The sequence below is a fragment of the Python bivittatus genome, unplaced genomic scaffold (assembly GCF_059951505.1).
Source record: "Python bivittatus isolate LINGU-HERP-01145 unplaced genomic scaffold, Pbiv_v1 ctg000590_np1212, whole genome shotgun sequence".
NCBI lineage: Eukaryota > Metazoa > Chordata > Lepidosauria > Squamata > Pythonidae > Python > Python bivittatus.
The window spans coordinates 5,393,169-5,408,806 of NW_028277086.1; the positions used below are offsets into that span (position 1 = coordinate 5,393,169).

General features: G+C 39.4%; 1 protein-coding gene across 8 annotated transcripts in view; it reads left to right on the top strand.

Annotated features, from left to right (window-relative positions):
* PTK2 (protein tyrosine kinase 2) overlaps positions 1–15,638 on the top strand; it is a 224,564-nt gene that overhangs the window by 198,901 nt on the left and 10,025 nt on the right. For all 8 annotated transcript variants that reach the window (XM_088148916.1, XM_088148917.1, XM_088148915.1 and 5 more), the window contains 3 exons: positions 677–808; positions 12,003–12,065; positions 15,352–15,391. In XM_088148916.1, coding sequence (XP_088005042.1) covers positions 677–808; positions 12,003–12,065; positions 15,352–15,391 — 235 coding nt within the window. The remainder of the gene's footprint in view (positions 1–676; positions 809–12,002; positions 12,066–15,351; positions 15,392–15,638) is intronic.

Genomic DNA, 15,638 nt, shown 5'->3' on the forward strand with positions numbered 1-15,638 from the left:
GTATACGTTGGTGCTGAGACAAGGTTGTGTGGAACAGACTTCACAACTTCATAACCCTCAGGTATGTCAAGGCTGGAGCTCTCAGCAATCAACCATGCTGGCTGGGAATTCTGGAAACTGCATTATCAGGGTATCTAGGAGTGCCAGATGAGGAAACACTGCTCTAGATCATAATGCCAAGCACTGGACTCAATTGCTGCTTGAGTCATCTGTGGTTTTCCTAATACAAAGAAGTCTGCTGTTAGGTGAAGTCTCCAAACATTCATTACCTTAAAAGTCTCTGTTTTTAACTTGTGCCTCTTTGTGAAGCATTTTTTTTTCTGTGTGATGGAGAGCAAAGTATCTTTTCTATTACCCCAACTTGGTTGTAAATTCTTGCAATAACCACTGAAGTGACTAGTGAATTAGGTTAGACTAAGAGTTGGTTTCATGGCTGTGTTTGGTCTTAACCCTCAAGCTCTCTCATGACCAAAGCTAACATAATAGACAGTTAGTACTACCTTTAGGAATTTATTTTCTAACTTTCATTTTTCACCTAACCCAGAAGCCCAGTATATCCTCTGGCTTTAAAAAGAAAAGCAGGGTCTGTACTGATGACAATCATATTTAAATAAAAACCATTGAACATTAACATCTTAGCTTTTCTCTTCTTCTGTTCACCCACCCTGCTCTGTAGGATTCTGGTGGTTTGGATATGCGTGGAATGGGGCAGGTCCTACCAGCACATCTAATGGAAGAAAGATTGATACGACAGCAGCAAGAAATGGAGGAAGACCAAAGATGGTTGGAAAAGGAGGAGAGATTTCTGGTAATACTTTTTTTTCTGCTTTCCTTGTTGCAATTATAACAAGCTCTTCTCCTCTCAGACATGTTTGATGCAGGTATATACTGTTTGCCAAAGTGTAAGTAGATCATGCTTCTGTTTTTTTTAAAAAAAAATTGATAATAATAAGTAAGGAAACAGAGATCCTATTTCCATTTAATGCTTGGTGCTTGCTGATTTTCCCAAGTGCAGCCTTTAAATATTCAGTTCTGATATCATATTGGAAGTAAATCGAATCACCTTAATCTTTATTGTGGTCTTTAACCAGCCCAAAGCAAATATACAGTGGGGCAAAAAAGTATTTAGTCAGCCACCAATTGTGCAGGTTCTCCCACTTAAAAAGATGAGAGAGGCCTGTAATTTTCATCATAGGTATACCTCAACTATGAGAGACAAAATGGGGGAAAAAAATCCAGCAAATCACATTGTCTGATTTTTAAAGAATTTATTTGCAAATCATGGTGGAAAATAAGTATTTGGTCAATATCAGAAGTTCATCTCAATACTTTGTTATATATCCTTTGTTGGCAATGACAGAGGTCAAACGTTTTCTGTAAGTCTTCACAAGGTTTTCACACACTGTTGCTGGTATTTTGGCCCATTCCTCCATGCAGATCTCCTCTAGAGCAGTGATGTTTTGGGGCTGTCGCTGGGCAACACGGACTTTCAACTCCCTCCAAAGGTTTTCCATGGGGTTGAGATCTGGAGACTGGCTAGGCCACTCCAGGACCTTGAAATGCTTCTTACGAAGCCACTCCTTCGTTGCCCGGGTGGTGTGTTTGGGATCATTGTCATGCTGAAAGACCCAGCCACGTTTCATCTTCAATGCCCTTGCTGATGAAAGGAGGTGTTCACTCAAAATCTCACGATACATGGCCCCATTCATTCTTTCCTTTACACGGATCAGTCGTCCTGGTCCCTTTGCAGAAAAGCAGCCCCAAAGCATGATGTTTCCACCCCCATGCTTCACAGTAGGTATGGTGTCCTTTGGATGCAACTCGGCATTCTCTCTCCTCCAAACACGACAAGTTGAGTTTAGACCAAAACGTTCTACTTTGGTTTCATCTGACCATATGACATTCTCCCACTCCTCTTCTGGATCATCCAAATGCTCTCTAGCAAACTTCAGACGGTCCCGGACATGTACTGGCTTAAGCAGGGGGACACATCTGGCACTGCAGGATTTGAGTCCCTGGGGGCATAGTGTGTTACTGATGGTAGCCTTTGTTACTTTGGTCCCAGCTCTCTGCAGGTCATTCACTAGGTCCCCCCGTGTAGTTCTGGGATTTTTGCTCACCGTTCTTGTGATCATTTTGACCCCACGGGGTGAGATCTTGCATGGAGCCCCAGATTGAGGGAGATTATCAGTGGTCTTGTATGTCTTCCATTGTCTAATTATTGCTCCCACAATTGATTTCTTCACACCAAGCTGCTTGCCTATTGCAGATTCAGTCTTCCCAGCCTGGTGCAGGTCTACAATTTTGTTTCTGGTGTCCTTCAACAGCTCTTTAGTCTTGGCCATAGTGGAGTTTGGAGTGTGACTGTTTGAGGTTGTGGACAGGTGTCTTTTATACTGATAACAAGGTCAAACAGGTGCCATTACTACAGGTAACAAGTGGAGGACAGAGGAGCCTCTTAAAGAAGTAGTTACAGGTCTGTGAGAGCCAGACATCTTGCTTGTTTGTAGGTGACCAAATACTTATTTTCCACCATGATTTGCAAATAAATTCTTTAAAAATCAGACAATGTGATTTGCTGGATTTTTTTCCCCCATTTTGTCTCTCATAGTTGAGGTATACCTATGATGAAAATTACAGGCCTCTCTCATCTTTTTAAGTGGGAGAACTTGCACAATTGGTGGCTGACTAAATACTTTTTTGCCCCACTGTAGGTGTAGGCCTAAAGATGAGACTGACAGAATTAAAATAAGTGACAGTGGATAAGTATAAAACAGTAATTTTAACTAAAAGAAAATGTGGAAGACAAAAAGCATCATTTAACAGTAGGCCTAATGATAAAATGAAAAGGACTAAATTAAATGAAAGGGGAAAGTATACAACAAGTTTTAATGAAAAGGAATTTTAAAGATAAAAAGCTTCACTTAAAATATGAGTGGTTTGGGCTAATAAAAAATAAATTGATCCTAAACCTATTGCAGTGCATCTTGGAAGCATAATATCTAGCCCTTCTGAAGGTTTGCAGAAAGTGCTTTTAGACTCTTTATTTTCTGCATGTTAAATTTTGCAACCCCCTTTGCAATCTTTAAGATGAAAGGTAGGCTATATATTGTTTAAAATATGCTGCCCCAAAAGGGCTTCTAACCTTTTCAGACCACTGTCTTATGCTATATCAGAACAGTCCCTTTAGGCACGCTGGGTTTCAGAACCAGGTGGTTCGTGCAAGAAAGGGAAAAAGATGCTCGGAGTTTCTGTACAGAGCTTGTTATGTTTTGGACTATGAACTCAGTAGGTTCATAATACAGAGATGGCTGTATTTACAGGTTCTCTCCTTGAGTGAAAGAGAGACCCCAGTGTGGGGATTAGGCTCCTCTTTTGGGTCAGGAAGAGGCCATCTACAGACTGTTTGTTTCAAGGAAAGAGATTCCTCTCTGGTCATTCCCCACATTAACATATCTCTATCTTCTGCAGACACAGATGTGATTTGAGGAGAATAATTAATGTATTATATAAAATGGGTTTGTATTGAAACCACAGTTCAGGATAGTTGCTTGTGGCTGGAAGCCCACCTTTACTTTATACTAGATACTTGAGCAAGAAAACACCTTCTGTAGGCTTATTTTGATGTTTTATGGCTTCCTCAAAACATGGTTGCCCAAATGGGGAAGCTTATAGTTTGGGTGAATCTACGTCTTGTCAGGCTGAGCCTCAGGGCTGGGACTACCACTATCCAGTCCAACAAAGCTCTTCACAGGTTGAATAATACATCTGTACAATTTTTTAAACAAATATTAAAATGTAAGCTATAATGTAAAATGTCAACTGTGATCTCTCTCTTTATCTTTGTAGGATAATACTTCTCTGAATAATTCAACTTTTCTAAATAAAGTATTGCTATCTAGTCTAGTAAACAGCTGGACATGTAGATTTTGTTTTCATTAATTCTGGGCTTGCACCCTTCCTTTAATGCTACCAAATAAGGGAAAAACAATGATTTTCCCATGGGGGGAAAACATGCAGCTGTAACTATTCTTAAAGAAATTATTCTGAACTATCTATTGACTGTCTCTTCCCTTTGAATGAAAATGGAACACGCATCTCATTCCCAACTGGTGTGTGAGGTTTTGACGTAACAGTTGTACCTCAAATAGCCTATTGTTCTTAAGTGGAAAAAAGGAAAGTATTTGTTCAGTGCTTGATGTAGACATCTTGCACCATTTATTCTGTAACTTCTCTATATCCATAAAATTAATTCCAGATGTTCCAAATCTCCGTTATTGTGCCACTGGGGCACAAATTGTTTAAAAGCAGTGACAGCTGTAGTCCCCAATTCTTTGAACAACTTGATGTAAAATTCAGTTTTAGAACTGGTCCTAGAAATATTTTTGCAACAGAAACAGTTTTTAGTCCAAAGTGCTAACATATTATTGCCTATAAAAATAAACCAGTCATTTCAATGAGATGGGCGGTGACAAATTTGATAAATAAATAAAAAATAAATGCAGAGACGGTTTATTCTCCATGGGGTTTTCACAAAATTAATTTTTAAGCACTTTTTTCCTAGTTCACTTTCTGATCTACCTTCAGCAGAAGTTTTCAGAAGATCACCTACAACATAGCATGGGAAATGGTTTTGTAAATGTAAATAATATGCTAAGTGTGATTCATGCATTCAGATGGCACATAATTATAAGGATATGTTCCATTGATCGTAAAGGGACTTTGGTTCACGTGGAGGTGGACAGGTCCATCCTCCTTGGTGCTGCAAGAGTCCTTTCCACTTGTCATATGGTTCCATAAATATCTGGTCTTCTGGAGCAAGGTGATTAAGAAATTACAGAGGGAAGAGAATTCAGGGAAGTGAAGGAAGGAGAGGCTGCATGTCCTTGACAATGTTCCTAACCTACTCTTAAAAAAAAAGTTGAAAAAACTCTCTCTAATCCTAGTTTGATATCCTTGTCTTGAACTTTGAGTTTGGCTTTCCAGGCCTTGACTTGAACTCTGAACTTCATTGGCCCTCCTCCAGCCTCTTTACCACACAATACATTGGTTGCCATACCACAGGGCTCCATTGGTTCTGCATTTTCCCCCAGCTGTGACTTTCTTTTGAAAAGATCCCTGTAGTATTATAGATACAGCTGAGCCATTACAAGAAGTCCATTATACTGTTCTTTTTAATCTTTTATAACTTCCAGTCTTAAATTTGCTGCTTTTGTGACCGGTAAGGATGCATTCTTAGTTTCAGGACTCATACATAACCAAATTGTGTCCTTGTTTTACAAAGGCCCAGTGTCAGCCAGAGTGTTTTAGATGTGCAGACCCATCACTGCAAAATTTAATGGAACATGCAGATTTTCTGCCATCTATATATAAACATTCAGCCCTGCATTGCATAGTCTAAGCTCTCAACAGACAAGACTAGGCTGCTTAGACTCATGCATGGAGAAATTTCTCCCCAAGAAAAAAGGTTAGCATCTGTGGAGTTTTAGCAGAGTAACACTGAATTGGGGTTTGTGCTGCTCATCTGGTTGGTTTCCTGCCGAGAGCTAGTAGTGCTGGCACTGGCTTCTCTCTTAGACTGTAGAAGCAAGAAATGTATCCCAGCAGCTGCTAAAAACAGAAAGGGAAGGTTTTTAAAGCCTAAAGATCTTTAGCCTCTTTCCCTAAATCTTCATTCCCATTCTCTTCTTGGGGAGAGGATACGAGGCATTGACCTAAGTGAATTGTACATAAATAAAACAGCATACCCGATATTGAGTTCAGTGCTGCCTTCAGAGGAAGTTAGAGACAACTTGTGTGTGTGTGTGTGTGTGTGTGTGTGTGTGTGTGTGTTTTCTCCTAACAAAAACACAAGCATTAGTTACCTACTTTTGTGAATGGTACAGATCAATCTTCATTGTGGCTTGCTGTTTATAGCTTATTGAAAGTTGTGTGCATGGCATAGATTCTGCTCAGCAAAATGTTAGTGCTTATTGCCATTGCAAAGACTGGTGTTATATCAGAGACTGAACAGCTTTTCTTTGATTCTCTATGTTAGTGTTTCTCAACCTCAGCAACTTTAAATGTGTGGACTTCAACTCCCAGAATTCCCAGCCAGCCAGAATTCTGGGAGTTGCAGTCCACACATTTTGAAGTTGCCATGGTTGACAAGCACTACTCTGTATTAAGGATAGCATAAATGACTCCTCTGTCATCTTATCACTTTCTATGTAAAATAAAAGTATAAAATTAAAAAAAATCTTATCACTTTCTCTGTGTGTGTGTATTACCTTCATTGTCATCATCATTTCCTTACAGAGCTGGATTTGCAAACATTCCCACATACATACACTTCAGTGCTCACCCCAGATTTACCAAGGAAACATCAGCAACAAGAAAATTGATGGCATTTTTATGCTAAAGTTGGGCTTTATGATTTTTGCTTTAGAATAAAAAAAGAACCAGGGCTTAGTTTTCCCTTCATTGTGCATTTTTTCCCACTATGTTAAGGAAAAAGGACATGGAATGCAGCAGAGCTGTCCAGTTCCTCTTCGTGGAAAGGGGCGGGTTAGTGCTAATTCTGTCCTGGACGTCCCCAAAGAATTCAGCTCAATGAAGGGCTGTGTCTGTGCACATTTCAGTTTTATGGCATTTACTCTGAAGCAATTGCTGTTGGATGTTGTGTTAGAAACAGATTGCCATTGCGTAACTGAGCCTTCTTACCCAATTGGATTTCACTGGGTTCACTGCACCTGGAGGCTGTCGAATAGATAAATTATTCCCACAAGTTGTGCACATGTTACAGAGTGCCACGCAAAGCAAAAAAATGATGACCTGTGTTTTTGAGGAAATTGTGTGGTTGTTCATTTTAGGGTTGGGGGGGCATTAGCTTCTAGTGGTTCTGTGCATGCTCAGTGTCTTGCTTGGAATATGTCTGAGTTAAGCTTTATAATGAGAAGCACACACTTTCATGTACGTATGCCCGGAGAGAATGGATCCCCACCCATCACTTCCCAAATTTTCCTTGCTTGTTCTTTGGCAGTTACAGCAGTAGCATGCTGGGAACATCTTTCTTTGAACCGTGTTTTATGAGAGTAAGATGATCATTCATTTTATTCTAGTATTTTCTTCTGTAAAACCTTGTATTCTGTTTTTTTTCTCGTCTCTTTTGGCATTTTGCTACTCATGGAGCCTTTATATGATTTGTTATTCAATTAAAATATATGCATATGCTGCTGCTTGTTTTAAAAACAAGAGTGTAGAAACAATATTGCAAGACAAAACACAAATACCAAGAGGAGCTAGTAGCCAAGGAAGCCTACACAAAAGGATTATTTTTTAAAAGATAAGAGATAGATGGCAGTGCTGGGGCCTGCATGCACAGAAGTCAGGTCATTTTATTGGGAAGCTAAATATAATATGAACTTGAAGCCCTCACCCTATCTAAATGTGGGTATATATTTTCATCTGCAGATGGTCATTCCCTTTGTCTGATTTGTTTAAGGAGAGGACCATCTTGTAGGCTTCTGCCCATATTGTCAGTTCTTCAACAGCTCGTCATCACACAACGGCTCCTTTGTGAATAGATTGAACATTGGCAGATGCTGCCACTTAAATCTGTGGGTGAGACTCAGTAGATATCTGTACATCAAACTCTGTGTTCTGTTCCTTCTGCTAAATAACCCGAGCTGTCTACTTGGCTCAAACTCGTGATGCCCCATCAATTCATGATCCCTCACTTCAGATATCTGCAGTTCTTAATACATCTTTCTGAATCCTGAGATGTCCCTGCCACATTGGATATGGGGAAGATGAAAAATAAGAGGTGGGGTAATTCATTAGCATTCTGAGATCAAAAGACTGGTTCCAGTCTTTCATATCTTGGTGTCTCACAGCTAGATCTCATTCCGCTCAGCAACCTGAGTTTTGCATTACATGCTAGAATGTGTCCATGTTAGTCTTGCCAGCAACAAAATCTAAAGAGTTTTGTGATGGCTTAACAGACCAATTTTATTATCACAGAAGCTTTTGTAGATTATCACCATTCATCTGATGAACTGGGTGTAATTCTATAGCTGTAGGGAGGTGAGGAAAAGGGATGGTAAATATAGAAAGAATTGGTTTGTGAGCCAGGAGATGTGGAAACATTTTTTGAAAAAATGGCAGTAGATAAAAGCAGAACCAAGAAGAAAAGCAGAAAAAGAACTTAAAAAAAGATTTGCAAGCTGTATAAAATTGAATAGAAATGTCAGAGTAGCCTTAGATTAGAGCTGCATTTTTAAAGATTTTTTATCCCACCTTTATTATTTTTATAAGTAACTCAAGGTGGCAAATATACCTAATACTCCTTTCTCATATTTTCCCCACAACAACCCTGTGAGGTGGGTTGTGCTGAGAGAGAGTGACTGTCCCAAAGTCACCCAGCCAGCTTTCATGCCTAAGGTGGGGCTAGAATTCACAGACTTCTGCTTTTATCTTGAATAATTTATGACTTCAGAACCATTGTAAAGATCATGTTAGTATTCAGTAAGTAATTAGTATAATATGAATTGTAAATCAGAATGCAAGTTAATCAAAGTTTCTATCTAACCTAAAACTTACATCCTTATTTAACAAATCAAGTAAAAGCTAACACATTAGATAGCCTTATGTTAAGAGAAATCCAAACTTTGGATGTAGTACAAATCTATATGTAAAATTATAGTCCATAAATGGCTTCCAAGTTGAATTAAATTCTGTATCAGACTTGTTTTTCAGATTTGATTTTTGACAGTGACTCATATTCCTACAACTTAGCTTGGCATTCTATTGGAGAGGGAATTGTGTGTGATTTCCAGTAAAAGGCTTAAAGTGTCATGGCAACTGTTACCATAAACAAAGTCAATTTGGTATACTTTGTTTGATGAAGTTTAACTGAAAGACAGCTGGGAGGAAAGAGAATTCAGCCTTAAAATGTATTTCATTCTATAATAAATCATCTTCCACAATTGTTGAGCTGTACAACATTGCTCCCAGATATTAAAAATCAGTCTGACCTTTGATTGTTGTGAGCCACCCAGAGTCATTGAAAGTTGGGTGGCATAAAAATTTTGTTGTTGTTGTTGTTGTTATTACATTTCCAAACAATTTTAGAAAATGAATTATCTATTTTTTCAAGCATCACGAGTAATATGACAGTGGTAAAATATCTTGTACCAGTTGTCTCCAAGTGCAGTACTCATGGTAAATTTTAATATTTATTTTCTAGTAATATCCCCATTGTTACACCTCAATTATCCTGTTTCAATTCTGCATCCATTTAAAAATTGTAGAGCCGCAATAGATGGTAAACTACAATAGATTTTGCAGTTCTGGATAGAAACTGGAGGAAGTAAGTAGGTATAGGAGTTCATTGGTTTCCTATGTAAGGTTAAGTGTTTCACAATAATGTCCAGAAATTAACTTCTTATATGGCTTGGTCTAGAGTGAAATTGTTGATGGGTTTCTAGTAACTGAAGACTTGATGAAACATTGGAAGAATGTCTTATTCATAGGTACAGATGATCGAGTTCTCGTAATAAATCTCTATTAGAGTGGAAGATATCAAGGACACATTGTTTTAGGTCAGCCACAAAGTATGGCATTTTGTGATGGCCCCAGACGATTTGGATATTCTTCAAACTGAAATAATATCAGCCTCTCCCTGCTGGATGGCCATGCTTTGGGGTCCTTAACTCACAATGCCAGCATCACACTCAGTGTTCTAGGCCTTCAGGGTACTATAGGGTGTTACCTCAATGCAGGAGGAGGAGCAGTCTTCATGTCAAAGGACAGAGCTGTAGCAGTATCTCAGCTGATTTTACATATTCTCTGAGACAGTTATTGCTGCTTATAGTTAGAAGAATTGGTACGTATTGAAAATCCACCCGTTTTCCAGTAGGTTTATGGAGTAATGCATCTTTCATATTTTCACAGTGGCAATCCACTGATAGACTGAAGTGAGGTATTAGCAGACCATAGCTATTCCATAACTATTTCTTACAAAGAGCAGCTGAAAAGAGAGCCACTGTGAAGATTTGAATTTGGACTGAGAAGACCTGAGTCCAAATCCATTCTCAGCTGTGGAACCTGATTGGGTGACTTTGGGCCCATCACTCTCAGCCCAACCTATGCATAGGGTAGTTGTTTGAAGAGATCCGAACAATATGAAGAGAGATCCCATGTAAGCCACCTTGTGCTCCTGGAGAAAAGGCAGGAAATAAACCTAACAAATATGGTTGAGCCATGGCCTTTTCTGGCTTTGGAACCACCTGGACAATAATTGATTTGCAGAATCCTACAACTGTCATCACAAGCTGTCTGGCATCATGGAAGGCAAAGATGCAAGATCCTTGGGAAATGCCTTTTTTCACCTGTTCAGTTACAAAGCTCTGAATGTTCCTTTTTGCTCTCCTCCTCTCCGGATGGAACAAGACGGACTGTGCCTTTGGTGCCTTGTGGCAACCCCACCAACTATGGCTTGTCCCACTCCTCCAGGAGGAAGTTTTCACAATAGGCTGACTATCTCTCAGGCTTTCTTGTGAGGGAGTGGGGAGCCATTTGAATGTCTGGGAAACCAAAGATGAACAGGAGATTCATCCCTGTAAATAAATTCCCTGTATGGGTACTGAACATGGGATTGCTCCTGTTGTTTCCTGCACATGATGCCTGCGCAGTAGGTTGAATGGAAAGCAACGTATTTGACCAAACGCAGCAAATTTAGTTGCACAGTTGAATCAGGAATTAAGTTTGGTTCTTGGTGTTCAAAATCCAGAAAATACAATTTAATACAGGAAATAAAGTACAAATGCTCAACCAGTTCTTGATACTTTCAATTTGCCCTGTGCATTCTGCAGCAAAGGCTTTTGACAATTTGAAACCTATTATTTTTATTACAACATAAGTTTTGATGGACTATAGTTTTACTTCAGTGGGTACATACGGTATTGCCTTAAAGTATGCACCCACCCACCTCTGATAATTTGTATGTCAAGTCTGCATACAGGGAGATGAAATACAAGTGGTGCCAGCAGTGGTAATTTCCTACAGATAATGGTAATTTGTAACTCAGGTAGCTGGGTGTGATGTAGATGTTCTTAGGCTGGTAAGCTGATTATAAACATTATGAACAAAGGAATTTATCTTGATAAATAATAGTCTTTTTATGTTGCACAGAGGAGTTCATAGGCTGGCTTATTTTTAGCAATCATTTGATGACCCAGATGTTTAAAGATTTATTATTATTATTAGTCAATTATTAGTCAATTTAGTATCAGAGGATAAGTGTGATCCCTAAGAATTCAGGGTGTACTCGTGAACACAACCCTTATTTTTTATTTAAGGTCCAGAAGACTCTCGGGCTTCTCAGAATAGTTAATAAAAAGTAGACTTTGTTTCTTCCTCCTCCTCCTAAAATAGGAAGTGTTGGGTGCAGGCAGTCCTCCTAACATTTTCGATCTCTGTGCTTTTAAAGAGCCTTAGCAATTGGCCCCATTTGGGAAGCTTGGAGAGGGAGCCAAGTACATTTAAGCCTTCCTCAAGCAGGAAACAGGAATTAATGTGCAGCATTTCTCATCCTGTGGTTGAAAATTTCGCTGTTAGGAAGAAAAGCACAATCAAGGCGGCTGTGTGGTGCTGCTGCTGCTCTTCCTCCTCCCGAGAGAATTAAAATGCAGGTTTTCCAATGTTGTGTTGGGGAAATGGTACTATCAATATTTATCTCAAAGCCTTTATATGTGCAAGCAGAAAGTGGGCAGATAGAAAGGGGGGGGGGAGCCTTGAGAAGGTTCACTGGCTGTGCTTTGCAAAAGCCGGTTGTGGGGAGAACAGTTGGGAACTAAAGAGGAGGAATGTAATAACATCTGTCTTACTCAAGCCTACTTCTCCCCCCCACCCCATAGTAGTGTTTTCTTTGCTTCTGGTAATGATCCTAATTCCTCAGCTATCTGACAGGCAGTGCTCTTGAAACCCCTGATCCAAAACCACATTTCTTTTTATTTCTTTAGAAACCTGATGTGAGGCTCTCCAGAGGGAGCATTGATCGAGAAGATGGAAGTCTCCAGGGTCCGGTAAGCACATTTCCCATCTATCAAGCAAAATGCTGGTTTGATTTTCTTGATGGGAAATGAGGTTCCCATTCTGTTGGTTTCAGGAGATGAATTCTGGTTCGTTCTAGTTTGCCCTGATTATGTTTCCTTTCAGGAGGCTCAGCTGTTCACCCAGCCCATTGGGGGCCACTTCTTTTTATGCTGCTTCTGAAATGGGTTTTTCCCTTGCACACAGTGCTTTAATTATTTTTATTGTTAATAAAATAAAATTATTTTCAGTCTTGTTGGTTGATTAGGAAGACTGTAGGTTGCTAATGTACTCCCAAGCAAGCTGTTTGGAAAGCCAGAACAGAATCTTTTTCAGATTTTGTGGATCTGATCCTTGGGCTTGCTCAACTTTCAGTAACTGTAATTGGAAGGGAGGGTGAAGGGCCCCTTGCTACGGCTATATACAGGTAGCTCGTTTTAGCAGACAAGCAGTGGTTTGTTAGTAGATAATGCTGAGCAGGTCTCTGGCATTGCTAGGAAGGCTCTTAGAAAGAAACAGTCATAGGTAACAGGATCATGTGTTTACTGTGTGTCCTTGCATGTTTCATACATGTACAATATTGCCAGATGGGTGGTGTTTCTCTGGTGGAACTTGGCCAGTTGTGTGCTTCTCAAAAGAATGCTGGCAAGGAATTTTCCATTGTTAAGAACCACTCTGACAGTCCCTAAAAACACTGCTTAAACCACTTGTAGAGGACAAGGGCCTCCAGAACTAAAGTCCAAAAGTGTGTCTGGCTGTAAAGCAGTGCACAGACCTGCACAAAGGTGCCAGAATGTATAGGTGGTTGATAAAGAAAGACTTGTGTGTTCAAAACTGAAAGCAAAATGGGATGTTTTAGGTTAAAGAGTCCCTAGAGTTACTGATTTAAAAAAATGGTGTAGTCAATTTTTCTCCTTATAAATGTTTGTGTCTGTGTGTCTGTGTGTGTGTGAAGGAGAGAGAGAGAGGAAGCAGAGAGAAAAACACAGGAGAGTTATAAGCAGAATATAACACTGTCAGGAGCTCTTGTCAGATTTTGTGAATAAGGCACAACAATGGTACAATAAAAGTTTGATCAGAAAGCGTTAATTGTTTCCCAGACTCACACCTTCTTAGTGATATTATTTTCTGAATTTTAACAGTAGCATTTGTACATATTATTGCCATTATTCATTGCATCACATCCCACCTTTTCTTTGAAAGTTTGAGATGTCATAGGTGGGGATGCTCCTAGTTGTATCATTGTAACAGTGATTGCACTGTGTGGCATGACTCTTATGCCTCTTGCTGGCTGTTTAATTCTTGGAAAAGTATTCCTGTGTGCCTTTATGAAAAGGGCATCTGCAGAGTTAATTTTTTCCTTTGTGGATTAAAAGTGCTGAAAGGGCTGGCCTGGGATGTGTGACTTGAAGTCCCAGTGACTAAGGAAGGATTTGAAGATGAGTGTCCCAGTCCTAGTCCAGCATCCTGACCACTGCATCACACTGGCCTTTCTTGTTTTTAAGGGAACAATAAAGTAATAGTTGTATATGCAGATTGAATTAGTGATCACAGGGCTTTATTGTAGCTAATAAGGTATTATTGCCTCTTCCTGACGGCCCAACAATACTTGGATACATTGCTTCTTGCGTGCCTCTGTGTAACTAGGGCATCAATATAGCTGAAGAACAAGAATCAGAGAGAGACATTCTGTGCAAGGGAGGTTGGTGGATGGGCCTCCAGATGTAGTTTTGTTGTGAAGCCCAAATAACTAAGAATGAAATTATTTTCCTTTGTGGGCTTCTGATTTCATTCCAAAAGAGAACATGGCTTGTCTCTACATTAAATACAAATATCTCCAGATTTTACACTTTCTCAAGAGTAAGGACAAATTAGGCATGGTAACAGTAGCTTATCTTTGCTAGTCATATATCTCGTCCACTGACGTATAAAACAGCAAAAAAGAACCTGTGATTTTATCCCCTTAGATGAGGATAAGAGAAGCACATTCCCCATCTGATATGTCATTTCAGGCATTCTTCATTGAACTTTCCATTGCAGAGGCAACTTGGAATGGGAGTGGTAGTGGAAGAATTTGGATAATTTGGTTGTGGATACCCAATGAGAGAGATGGGTCCTGCCAAACAGTAGTCCTGTTGATATTAGGATTATCCACTTAGTGAAGTAGGTCCTGAGCCGTTACATCTAGAATGGCTTTCAGTTTCATACTTTGACTTTTTTATCCCTTCGTGTAGATATCTCCTCCATGCTGTTGTTGCTTTACTTTTTCTTGTTAACGTGCAAGCCTGTGTATAGTCATGAGAATTAATTGTAAGAGTGCTATCGGATCAGCTGAATAGCTAATTAGAACATACCGAACAAATCAGTGCAGTGAATTACTTTTCATTAATCTATAGGAGCAGTTTGTGCAGGCACTTTATAACTTGGCCTTAACTTGAAATTAATTAATTAATTATTTGATACCCAGTTTCTAAAAATGTGAGTATCCAATTCTCTTGTGTTTTTCTCTGATAAATTCAAGACTCTAAATTTGAGGAGCATGTTGTCTGCATCCCAGATTGCTTTCTTTTTGCAATAAAAATGCCTTATGCTGGTTTTCTGTAGCCTTGCTTTTCTCAGCAGCACTTTAACTGGCAAAGGCAAAACATTAACTCTGCTGATACACTTTTGATAAAGGTGAAACACAAGCACGCTTTCCCAACAATAAAGCAGTCAACAGTACACTCCTGATAAGTGTCATGCTCATTGCTGTTCAGTGATAGAACAGACTTTTATTTGGGTTGGCAACATGTTATAAAAATACGATTAGATTTCAGTTCAGCTATAAGGCATTCCAAATAAATAATCCTGGGGTTGTTTGTTTACTTCTGTTTTATTCTGCAACTGAGCAGTAATTACTGTGAAAAATCTGTTAAACAATATGGAGAGGGCTGCGGTATGAGCTTTTCAAACTAAGCTTGTTACCCATGATTTATCTTAAAGTCTTCAGTATTTTTGGATATAGGTCATTATAAACATGTCGTTTCATTTGAGTAATGATAGCAGTGACTTAGTCAGCGTGTATCACCCAGACACAGATATACCATGAGATGAAATAACTGGTTTATCTCTTATGAGCATGAATTACACTCAGTGGTTTTCCTCTGAAATTGGAGAGCAATGGGGGGAGACAAATATGTTGGAAAAGCCTGATATTTGGTTTGGGGGATTGGAAGGAAGGGGGTTGGGTTATTTATAAATATTTTGCGTGATTAATTACATTCATTTTCATTTTTATAGGCTTCTAACCAGCATATTTACCAGCCTGTGGGCAAACCAGGTATGTAAGTCACAATGTAAACCTTTAGTCTCTCCTCCTCCTCCCCTTTCCATTCCTTTTTGGAAAATGCAGTAGAGTTTGAGATGGCAGTGAAGAGGTAGACCCCTCTTTAAGAAGCAGAATAGTTAAATGGCAGTTTCACCAGGACACTCAGGAGGAAGGCATGTCCCCCACCTCCAGCCAAAACTGATTTGAGGACTCAGGTCTAGGTCTGTAAAGGGGCGTTTTAATAAGATAGTAAGTCTCT